The sequence below is a fragment of the Trematomus bernacchii genome, unplaced genomic scaffold (genome assembly GCF_902827165.1).
Source record: "Trematomus bernacchii unplaced genomic scaffold, fTreBer1.1, whole genome shotgun sequence".
Classification (NCBI taxonomy): domain Eukaryota; kingdom Metazoa; phylum Chordata; class Actinopteri; order Perciformes; family Nototheniidae; genus Trematomus; species Trematomus bernacchii.
Window position 1 is genome coordinate 1,659,530 of NW_022987370.1, and position 12,500 is coordinate 1,672,029.

The 12,500-nt window shown below is 40.8% G+C and overlaps 1 protein-coding gene across 1 annotated transcript in view; it reads left to right on the top strand.

Moving 5' to 3' along the window:
• The window catches only part of cacna1g (calcium channel, voltage-dependent, T type, alpha 1G subunit), a 192,505-nt gene that overhangs the window by 6,423 nt on the left and 173,582 nt on the right, over positions 1 to 12,500 (top strand). The window contains exon 2 of the mRNA XM_034132787.1: positions 8,363 to 8,496. Coding sequence (XP_033988678.1) covers positions 8,363 to 8,496 — 134 coding nt within the window. The remainder of the gene's footprint in view (positions 1 to 8,362; positions 8,497 to 12,500) is intronic.

Here is a 12,500-nt window from a genome sequence, read left to right on the forward strand (position 1 = left end):
AAGAGCACTCAGAAAACACAGAGGAGGTGATGAGAGCGGCTGTGATGCATTGATAGCACACATTAAAGCTGCTGATGGTGGACACGTTTTACACCCGCTCGTAGGCAATGTGAGAATTAACATTATCACACACAATAATCAATAATTAGCCTGAATCATTCTTCTTCTTGTTCTTTGATATATTCAGTGTTACAGCAGGAAAGTGCAGATAAAGACAATTCAAGAGTAGACTCAAATATTAAATACAGAGGCAAGCATACTTTTTAAAATATCGCAAAACAAAACAACATTATTTCATGATTAGAACATGAATAATAAATAGATATACAGAATATAATATCACTGGATTAAAAATGAATCTGTCACAATCTGAAACCCATTCTTTATACTGTTTTTCTGTTTTAAAGAGGACATATTTGGCTCAATTTCAGGTGCATTTTAGTATATAGTGATTGGTCAACTGCTTAGAGATGAGAGAAACTGAGGAAACACAGGGATTTGAGTCTTTGCAGACCGTTTACATGCACTAAAACCTATAGAACACACTAGGGAAGGTAAAACCCCAAAAAGCATGATAGGGCCTCTTTAATATATCATCAGGTGTCACATCCAGTCTTATCATGAACACATACACAAGTATGAAAAGTGGTGCATAAGCATGTAGAAAGTTCCATCATCACTTCCAACAGAGTGATGCTCTTTCCCGGGGGGAAAGATAAGAGGGAGATAAAGATGAGAGAGTAGCTGACATCCAGCAGGAATCCCGTCCAGCTGTTACTGCAGAGAGGAGGGAGAGATAAGAGAGGCTGAGGGCCAGAGACATAAGTGTGTATCCCAGTCTATAACACTTCTTCATTATATTATGATAAGACACGTTTTTTTTTTTACCAAAAAGCAAGTGGTGGGAGTGAGTCCTAAAACCCGGAAAGTTGTCATAAATGTAGCACCTCCTGTGCCCTGGTCTGGAACTCAATGGTTTACTGAATGTGTTTTTGGTTGTTAGTCTGAAATAAGGTCTGTGGTTAACACAAACTGAAGAGATTTGAATTGTAAGACATCAAATATGTCAGTAAAAACCCCACTGGTGGATTTAAAAACAGAGGTTGCTAACAAGTGTCTAAATGAGACGACTAAACGTCATCACGCCCAACATTAGCCGCCTTTAGCTTAGCGGTGGTGACGTGAAGTCATGTGACCGTGCTGTAGTTCCTTTATAGCCCAACATTAGCCGCCTTTAGCTTAGCGGTGGTGACGTGAAGTCATGTGACCGTGCTGTAGTTCCTTTATAGCCCAACATTAGCCTCCTTTAGCTTAGCGGTGGTGACGTGAAGTCATGTGACCGTGCTGTAGTTCCTTTATAGCCCAACATTAGCTTCCTTTAGCTTAGCGGTGGTGACGTGAAGTCATGTGATCGTGCTGTAGTTCCTTTTTAGCCCGACATTAGCTTTTTACTTCATAAAGTTGTGTTAATATCTGGGGATTATCCTGCTGAACAAAACGTCTAAGTATCATAAAAGTTGCGATTATTTTCTGCAAATAATCCAAAATCCAAATGGAGAAATCCCATTGTATTTTTCTGGAGTGAACCAGGGAGATGCTGCCTCCAGGGTCCACTACTTAAATCTGTCATCACTACACCATTTTGTTGGGCTTTTCCTGCTATGACAAGTCAAAATGTCTGCTTTGAATAATGTGAATAATGTCCTATAACATTATTATAGCAGCATTAGCAGTCTGTAGGGACTTGGATTGGGAACCAGAGGGTCGCTGGTTCAAATCCCTGAATGGACAAAGCATAAAATGTGGACTTGTATTTTCAAATGTTTCAGTTTTGACCATTTGGTTCCAGTAAAAATCTTCCATTTCAATTCAATAGCTTTATTAGCATGACCATAATTACGTACAGTATTGCTAAAGCTCTGTATAGTTGCAACATCTAATTGGATATATGCAATTTCATTTTTTTTTGCCAGTTTGTTACATCGTAGATACTTCATAGTTGGTAGTCCTGTGCCTATAGTTTTCATATAACTTCTACTGTTGCTGTTACTAGTCCCGTACTGACAGTTTATGATGTATAGCTCTTACTGTACGTGCACACACTGTGTTATAAACATGAGCGTCTGGAGAGTCTTTATAGGGTTCGTCTGGTGCACAGGAAGTGAGGCTTTTCCATTTCTGGCAGCAGCAGTTTGTTTGGAATAAATGTAGACGGATGAGCAGCCTTATCTGCCACCTACACAAAATCAAAATACTTTACAGTACTGCCAACACGGCTTCATTGACAAATGATCTTTTAAAAGAGATGCAGGGCACAACCCCAGCATTAATAAATATGATATCAGTAGCATCGCATGCAAAAAACTGAATAGAAACAGGCTTTCGATGTGGCAAAGATTAATGCTCCACCATCACTTTTCATTGTCTGAAATTGGTGGGTTTTTGCAGATTCACCCATCACTGTTTCAAAGAGTTTTTGGTTGCATTGACTCCTCACCAGTTGTCATTTTCTTGGCTTATTTCACACTTTCTAGGTGGATAAAAGCCAATTTCGTGAGGCTTGTCTCAACCAGGAAAAGGCGGGATGATATTATAATTAAAGGGGCCCTATTCTGCTCATTTTCAGGTTTCATGATTGTATGTAGTGTCTCTCCTGGGACATGTCTCCATGCTTTAATGTTCAAAAAGCTCTTTATTTTTTCTCATACTGCCTGTGCTGCAGCACCTCTTTTCACCCTCTGTCTGAAACCAGAGCCCAGTCTGCTCTGATTGGTTAGCTGGCCGGCTCTGTTGTGATTGGTCAATCACTTAGAGATGTCCCGCCCCTTAGCCTATCACGTACAATGTGTTGGAGCGCTAGCCAATAGAAGCGCGAGTGTCCCATATTGATGTCACTATGTTCCTGAAGTAAACAAAGGAATCCATTGGAGGCGATTCAGTACATTAACTATATTTTACTACACAATCAACAATTCTCATACTGCCTGTGCTGCAACACCTATTTCACCCTCTGTCTGAAACCAGAGCCCAGTCTGCTCTGATTGGTTGCCTTGCCACTGCCATAGTGATGTCACTATGTTCTGTAACTTTGGGATTTTAGCCTTTGCAGACCATTCACAAAATCCTATATAACACACTACAGGAAGGGAACCCCCCAAAAGAGAAACAGGTTATTATTCTTTTGGGGATTTTCCAAAAGGGTTGCTAAAAATAACCCAGGGAGATGTCCCTCTGTGAGTCTATTCAATAGGAGAGAGTGCAGCGGCGAGGATAAATTAGGAAGTGTGTGTGAAGTGAGCCGCGTGTGTGTGTGTGTGTGTGGGTGTGGGTGTGGGTGTGGGTGTGGGTGTGGGTGTGGGTGTGGGTGTGTGTGTGTGTGGAGACGTACAGTGACAGCAGTGAGTGTTACTGTAAAAATGTATAAGGAACCTTTAGTCTGTAATTGTTAGTTGTTTTTTCTCCGCTGTACGTTGGTATATTCATTCCAATCCATGTTCATCAGCAACATGCAACACGCTTCACGCTCCACTGGTGTGTGATACACGTTTCGGGGAATCAATTTCCTGATTGCAAAGACCGGGAAAGCCTCAGGGCGGGAAGTCCAACGCATTTTAATCCCAGCTGTGCGTCGAGTGTGTTTGCATATGTTTAGCGAAAACCTTATGGAAGGTCGAGCTTGGAGACATTAGTTGAATGTCAATATATAAGGAGTCCCTGATGGCTTAGTCCCATGTTGTATGTGTTATAGTTTGCACGTTCATGCATGTGTTTTGTGTGTGTGTGTGTGTGTGTGTGTGTGTGTGTGTGTGTGTGTGTGTGTTAAGATAGTGTCACCATCACCCTGAGTCTTATGCAGGCTTTAGCTAATGCTAAATAAATGAGTAATTACTTCCCAGAAGAGACGAGAGGACATGGTTCTGTCATTATCACAAAAAGAAGAAGAGACAGAAGGATGGAGTTTAAGAGGAGAGTCATTTTTACTTAACATGGCCATACATTTTTCTATTTGACATTGTGAAAATAGTCTTAACGTGATGACTTATGTTGTAGGTTAAACTGAAAGTTAGCCTCTTTCTGGTTCAATCCACAAAAACCCAACATGATTTCTCCATTGGATTTAGATTTTCTGTGGCAAACTAACTTTTATGATACTTACATGTTTACCAGCACATTCAGAAAACGATTGACTTCCAGACGAGTGGACAGGAAGTGCAAAAACTGTACCACATTTCCGGGTTTTAGGGCTTAGTCCTACACCACCTCCTGTGTGTTTGACCCTCTTTTTATGTAGGTAGCACATGTCTGTCACACACACTCTCAAGGTCAAGGTTAGCTCTGCTCTGGGGTTTCCAAATTGGAAGAAATATCAGGTGAGGATCAATCAACACGTATTGATCATCACCTGATAGCAACTCAAGCCAATACCTGTCACCTCTGTGTCCTTTGGCAGAGAAAAGTTACTTCTAGAAGACAGAACATTTAGATTGTATTTAGCTTAAAGAGGCCCTATTGTTCTTATTATGTGTGGTTCTAGTGCATGGAACATCAGCAGGAGAGTACTCTTTAAAGTAGAGACACTACATACTGATATACACCTGAACATCAGCAGTAGAGGACTCTTTAAAGTAGAGACACTACATACTGATATACACCTGAACATCAACAGGAGAGGACTCTTTAAAGTAGAGACACTACATACTGATATACACCTGAACATCAGCAGTAGAGGACTCTTTAAAGTAGAGACACTACATACTGATATACACCTGAACATCAACAGGAGAGGACTCTTTAAAGTAGAGACACTACATACTGATATACACCTGAACATCAGCAGGAGAGGACTCTTTAAAGTAGAGACACTACATACTGATATACACCTGAACATCAGCAGGAGAGGACTCTTTAAAGTAGAGACACTACATACTGATATACAGCTGAACATCAGCAGGAGAGGACTCTTTAAAGTAGAGACACTACATGCTGATATACACCTGAACATCAGCAGGAGAGGACTCTTTAAAGTAGAGACACTACATACTGATATACAGCTGAACATCAGCAGGAGAGGACTCTTTAAAGTAGAGACACTGCATGCTTATACACCTGAAAATGAGTAGAATAGCGCCCCTTTAAACAACATTTTGTTTTCGGTGGTGTTGACTATGCCTCACTGAACAATGTGCTCTGCCTCTGGAGTTGTTGCACAGTATGTCAAACATCTGGACTGATGTTCGGTCAGTATTTGGGAAAGACCCGAGGCAGAAACAGACTGTCTGACTGACTCCTGGAAACAACAGTGCAATCCCAAATGTTGCGTAACATCTGTTGGGATTTCCAGACAGGAATGTTCTTTAAAGACGGGGCGGATGTGCCCACACACACACACACACACACAAACACACCACACACACACACACACACACACACACACACACACACACACACCACACACACACCACACACACACACACACACACACACACACACACACACACACACACACACACACACACACACACACACACACACATTCCCGTGTGAACCTCTACATATTAACTTTAGAGCGGCGAGGAAGCAGGGGTTGATATATTTATACATCTCTCTGTTTGGATGACTCATATTTCAGTGGGTGTCCTGCGCCTTGATCTCCTTCCAGAATATTTCTATTTCACTTTGTTTAGTTTTTTTTCACGTTGAGCTGCATTCCTTCCCCTCATCATCTCTTGTACCTTTTTTGAAAATACATTTTTTATTGATTTTCATATTTGAAAGAAATGAGTCCATCCTGTCCTCGTTCTTCTCGCCCTTCAGTCCGGTCGGATAATGATTAGAAAAGATGGAGCTGAAGCCAGACAGCCAGACAGACAGTAATGACTTCAGGAATACTGATCAGTGCAATGAGCGCCTTGTTCCAGGTTATTACATCTAATTCTGGGGGGGGCATTTGTCACTTGACTTCCTGTTAACGGTTCAAGGTTGCATCACGGTGGGTGCAAAGCCATCTTTAGGGCCGTCATGTTGCATCATTTATGCTGAAGAGTCCTTGAGCTAGGGCTGTGCGATTATGGCAAAAATCATAATCACGATTATTTTGGTCAATAATTGATATCACGATTATTAAAAACGATTATCCATTTACTTTGAAAACATCCATATATTGAAAAAAAAATTTGAACAGTATGTTTTTAACAGTTGATTACCCTGAACTTTAAGTATAATTCAACTGAAAAACCAATAAAAAAAAATTAAAAATTACATTTTTTTTTTTTTTTTTAATAAAAATAGTAATCGTTTTATTTCGATTACATTGTTTTCATAATCGTTGCAAGCCAAAATCGTAATCGAGATTAAAATACGATTAATTTCACAGCCCTACCTTGAGCAACACACTAAATCCTTTCAGATGCATCAAGGTTATCTTCTTTATTCTTTTCTTTTAAACCCCCCACTCCCCCAGTGAGCCTCTTGACGACAGGGCAAAGAGAAAAGAGGATTCCTCTCTGCAGGAATGAATAAAGAATCACTTTACTGTCAAAGGTTCCCAGTGGGATCTTTTTGAAAGTCAAATGTGACTGGTATTAGAGCTTGACTGATGCACTTGAAATGGCTGATAATAATGGGCGATTTCCTTGGTTGCGAAAAAGGGGTTCAAATCTGCTTCATTCAACATTTCAAACATGTTGAATCAGAAAGAAAGCTTTAGAAAAGACACAGAACTCAGAAAATACTGTGATGTGTTGACGCTATTAATCATGTTACAGTCATTAGCGCCACGTTCCTAGTTTTGTATCAATGTATTATTCAAAGTCTGGTAGATGTAAGACAGGAAGTGAAACCAGACAAGACACAAGCAGAGAATACTTTTCAAAAATAGTTCGGGAAACATTACAAACCAATCTCATGATAATCAGAAAGCCTGTGATCCTGAAAACACGCTCCAATAATCTGAAATAAACCACTATCTGGACAAAATTGGGTCTTTGTTCCCAAATAATGTCATCTAATATTTTTCATGAACCACTGTCTGATCCATTAGAGCCACAGTGAGGTTGGCATTGGTGGTTTTGGGTGAACTGTTTAAAGAACTGTTGGAAAGATGTCCATAAAGTGTGTTAAATACATTCATGTTCCCCTCAGGATGAATGGTAGCAAGTAGTGTTCATTTTGTCAGCTATTTTTTTATTTAGTTTTAGTCCTTTATCAAATGTCCTTGTTAGTTTTAGTCATATTTAGTCACATTCATCCTGTTTTTATTTAGTCAAGTTTTAGTCGACTAAAAGTCTGAGCATTTTAGTCTTATTTTAGTCAAAGTAAACTAACTATTTGAGTCTACTTTTTGTCAATGAAAAAAACTGTTGACATTTGAGTCTTTTTTAGTCATCAGATTAAATAGAACATTTCAGTCAAACTAGTCTAGTCTAGCCAAAACCAATCATTTGTCATTTTAGTCAAATTTATTTCACAATAACATTATATCTTATCCTTATTTGATGAAAACCACAGGTTGAATGATTAAGAATGCAGCTTTGCAGAGAGTATCTGGTCAGGTTTGTGGTGTTTTAGCTGTGTTATGGCCACATTGCTTCCCTTCTGATAAAACAATGCATTCACTTTTTTTCTCTGCCTCATTGTAGCGAAAATGGGCCCAAATATCGCCTCGTTTCTTTCTCCCAGGCACTGGTGGCGTTAGACTTTTTCGTTGTCAGTCATTTTGATGGACAGGATCGTAACATTTCCGTCATAATCCATTATTACCTGTCGGGTCTGTACACAACTCGTCACTCACTCGCGCTGACGGGGGGTATTCGGTTAATGCGACCACTGCTCCCAGGCCCTGTTGTTGCCATTTTCCTTTCTGTTTAATAAGGTTCGTTAGACCCGAGTCTTCCTGACAGTTCACAGTGTGCCGCTGCCCGGTGTAATTCAAATGTGCCGCCGCGCGCAGCACAGACACACACAGCTGCTGCCCAGCCGCAGCACCGGAAATGGAACTGCTGGGAGAAAAACTGACTATCAGAGATGTAACGTTATCTTTGATAATATTTCGTCTCGTCACTTTTCGTCAACGATATTGCATGTTGATTTCGTTACAGTTATTGTTTACTGCCGTCGGTGCCGTCTCGTTTTATGGAAAAAAAGGTCGGTGACGAACATATTTCGCCATAGTTTTAGTCAATGAACACTAGTAACAAGTCAAGCGATCCTCTGACTTTTCATTTCTAACTATCACTAGATAAAGAGTTCAATTTTCTCCAATACTTTGCATTAAAACCAGTCATATCTGCATCGTCCTTAGCGGGACTTTGTGTTCACTTTCCCTCATAATGCTAACCTGTGTTTTGTTTCTCTCTTTCCGCAGAAATTCGACGACTTCATCTTCGCGTTCTTCGCCATCGAGATGGTGATCAAGATGTTGGCTCTGGGGATCTTTGGCAAGAAGTGTTACCTCGGAGACACGTGGAACCGCTTGGACTTCTTCATCGTATTGGCTGGGTGAGTTGCACGCACAAACACACACTAATGCAAACACACAAACAGGTGGCCAAGCAGAACCGATGCATAAGCACTGGAGGCTGTGAACACACACATGCAAAACATTTCAAAAATCGGGGAACGGAGTCACGAACGAGGACAGAATCTGGAGTCTAGATGTTTCTTTAGCTCCTAAATGCAATAATAGTCTCTGATTTCAACAAGCTGCTGCAGGGGTTTCTGAGCACATCACATTGGATTTGCAGCATGAAGACAGTCCTCTGAGTGACATCAGGCTTCCTCGCTGTGCGCTTCGCTGGGTTTGTCGTGAAATAAATGTACCCTGAATGTCCTGTAAAAAAGCCTTTTACGGAGAAATTGGTAGCAAGTACCCTCTTAAATTCTTAAGTGCTGAGAATGTGTCAGCTGGAGAGAGAGCGAGATCAGATTTTACGAGATGGGATGTGAATGCAAACTGTGTTTTCCCTTTCAACTTGTTTACCTTGTTTACTTGTGATTGCTGAGTGCTTGAAAACTTCCAGACATGAAACACAAATGCAAGTAAATGCAAATCTAGGCGCAGAATCCACTTGGAAAGACTCCCACAAATCCACTTTTATACCTTACAGACATACAATGCATGAACACACACACACACACACACACACACACACACACACACACACACACACACACACACACACACACACACACACACACACACACACACACACACACACACACACACACACACACACACACACACACACACACACACACACACACACACACACACACACACACACACACACACACACACTGCTGTCAGCAATGCACACACTCTGTAATTTGATTAAACATGTTACAGAACATAGCCTGCTGCTTTCAGTCTGACATTTTCATCACACCACATCCCCTGCTGGTTTTTAATGCCATCCTTCTGCCACAGCTTCTGTTGTCCATCAGTGGGAACAGGCCACATTTCCTTCTCTGTGTGTGTGTGTGTGTGTGTGTGTGTGTGTGTGTGTGTGTGTGTGTGTGTGTGTGTGTGTGTGTGTGTGTGTGTGTGTGTGTGTGTGTGTGTGTGTGTGTTGTGTGTGTGTGTGTGTGTGTGTGTGTGTGTGTGTGTGTGTGTGTGTGTGTGTGTGTGATTGTGTGTGTGATTGTGTGTGTGATTGTGTGTGTGACAAAGCATGTCCTTTAGCAGCTGAGATCAGTTGCATTTCACCTACATGGATCTGATATCACACTTTTAAAGCAGAGCTGTGAGCAGCAGCTGTTTGCTTTAGTCGAAGGTCGCTGTCTTTTATGATGTGTCAACCCTCAGATTTCTCCTTATTTATTTAAATCAGAATCAAAAGAAAATACATATATTCAATAACAATGTATACAACATTTGTTATAGAAACATAACAAGTTAAAGTAGGGGTGTGCAATGAAATGAAGAATTAAAACAGAATTAAAATCTGGGGGAAACATCTGGCAAATATTTAATACAAATATGCAAATTGTACTTCACTATACGACATGTATATTACAATATGTACAATAAAGTGTCAGTTCACCCCAACATAAGTATACACACTCTCCTGTTACCTGTAGTGCTCGTCATCAGTGTGGATTGTTTAGTTGCAAAGCGTTGCAGATTTGATCCTTTTTATTCAACATAATGCAACCAGGTTCACTTGTGGTTCACAAATTGCCCCAAAAGACATTTAAAAAATCGACAGTAATGTGTCTTTGCAGAAATCATGACGGTGGTACATGGTTCCTACATTAAGCTGCTCACAGCACGACTATCTGGAGTAAATGGGTCATGATTTGTGGAAGAAACATAGCTATACATTTGATTTTTCTGTTGACAAAATTGCACTTTAAACTCAACAAGCCGAGTGCCATTTATTTCCATTACACTGCAGAGAAAGCAGATATCTCTCTCGTTCTTTTTATACCTGCGTTGCTCTGCTGCGGGGGGATATTTTAGGATCATAGAAAGGGAAAGCTGCAACCTGATTGGTCGTCAGGAAACAACTTATCCAGTGCCAGAGTACCAGGAGGAACAAGATGGGAAAAACCTTAACGTCTGATATTCAGGCGTTAATCCAGCGTGTGAGAAGTCGGCCAGTATAGCAGCTTCTAATTCAAACGGCAGCAACAGGCATGGACACAGGTGCATTACAGAGGAACTGTGGAGATATCATGTACCGGTGCAGGACACTGGGTCAGTGTAGCCGTGCACGAGAGAATATGCATAAAGATTATAGGAAATATTACAGTGTGAAATTGAGCTTAATATCACATAATACATCTTTGTTATGTATTGCAATGCGAGATAACAATGAAACATTTTAAAATCATAACTCAGAAGATCTTGTTTTTTGAGTTTATTATAATTATGCAGTGATTTGACTTCCCAACCCAATGGTCATAAAAGTTCATGTAAAGAAATGTTCACTTTTTAGAAGCAGGAACCAATGATTTGTTTGGTATTTTTGCTTAAAGGTCCCATGTCATGGCCATTTCTACTGATCATAATTCCATTGTTGAGGTCTACTAGAATAGATTTATATTGTGCAATGTTCCAAACTCACATTGGTTTCTCATACAGCATCTCTGTATAGTATGTGTATTCACTCTCTATCCTACACGGCTTATTGGAGCTCCTGCCCCCCCCTCCCTATGAGCCCAGTGTGCTCTGATTGGTCGGGACGTTGCGAGGCTCGTTGCGAGGCTCGTTGCTGCTCGCCGCTGCTGCCTGCTCGCAGCTGCGAGGAGCGGACAGGTTTCCGGGTCGGCGATACAGCGAGACACAGCGAAACTCATCCTGAGCACACACACACACTCACAGCAGAAGTAAAAACAATAAGTGTGGCTTGATATTGAGTAAGAAAAAGGTTTATAACGCTGTGAGAATGGGTCTGCGGAGAGCATTTCTCCACGATCCCAACTCGTCTATTACCAGCGTTCAGGGAGCTCTATGCAAGTCAATGGGGACTCCCTGTTAGTTAGCCAAGGGATCCTGGCGTGTGAGGGGCTCCGCGGATTGGTCCATTTGGGCCAATCCGGTCATTTGTTGTTGATTTGGGTGTTCACACGTCACAGAACCCAGGAAGCAAACAATGGAAAAAGAGAAATGTCCAACGAGGCGTTCTGGGGCAGCATAGACAGGTCTTTTCTGTGTTAGAGTTTTACTCGCTACAGGGTGTACTTTGAGGGTTTGTGACTCTGCAGACCGTTTACAAGCAGAACAACCTACATAACACACAAGGGGACGGGTAATAACCAGAAAAGCATGACATGGGACCTTCAAAGAAAAACATACTTTTTGGTAGCTTGTTAGTTTGTTTTTAATGACTGTTGAAACATTGAATAATCAATTATTTGAGGTGTTATCCCATGATGAAGAGATGGCCTGTGTGGAAGATATTGCAATGTTGAGTACCTCATAAGAATAATAATAATCTTTATTTCTAAAGCACCTTTCATACAAGAATAGCAGTTCAAAGTGCTTCACAGTAGACATCTCTTGAAATACTCACAGACAATTGATATCATATATTTACCAGTTAACAGTAAAAGACATACAATCAAACCATAGAATAGACATATACAAAGTGAATGTAGATTGCAGATGGAGTGCAGCAGAGAGCAGGAGTTAGCTTCCTAAAAAGCTAAATTATACAGATATGTTTTCTTTTAGATCTCCACCGCGCAGGCTTCCCTGATGTCTGTAGGTATTTTGTTCCATAGCTTTGGGGCTTAATTAACGAAAAGAGTGAGATTCGTAATTAAAATTGAATGAAGATGAGGATGAAAACACTCAAAGGCCTCGTGTGAATAAAACTGTATGTACTCTTTACACCGCAGAGAAGGCAGATATATCTCCTGCTCTTACATACCTGCATTGCATTGGGAATATTTTAGAAAGAAAAACATGCTTTTTGGTAGATTGTTAGTTAGTTTTTAAAGGTCCCATGTCATGCTTTCCTGGTTATCACCCGTCCCCTTGTGTGTTATGAAGCTTC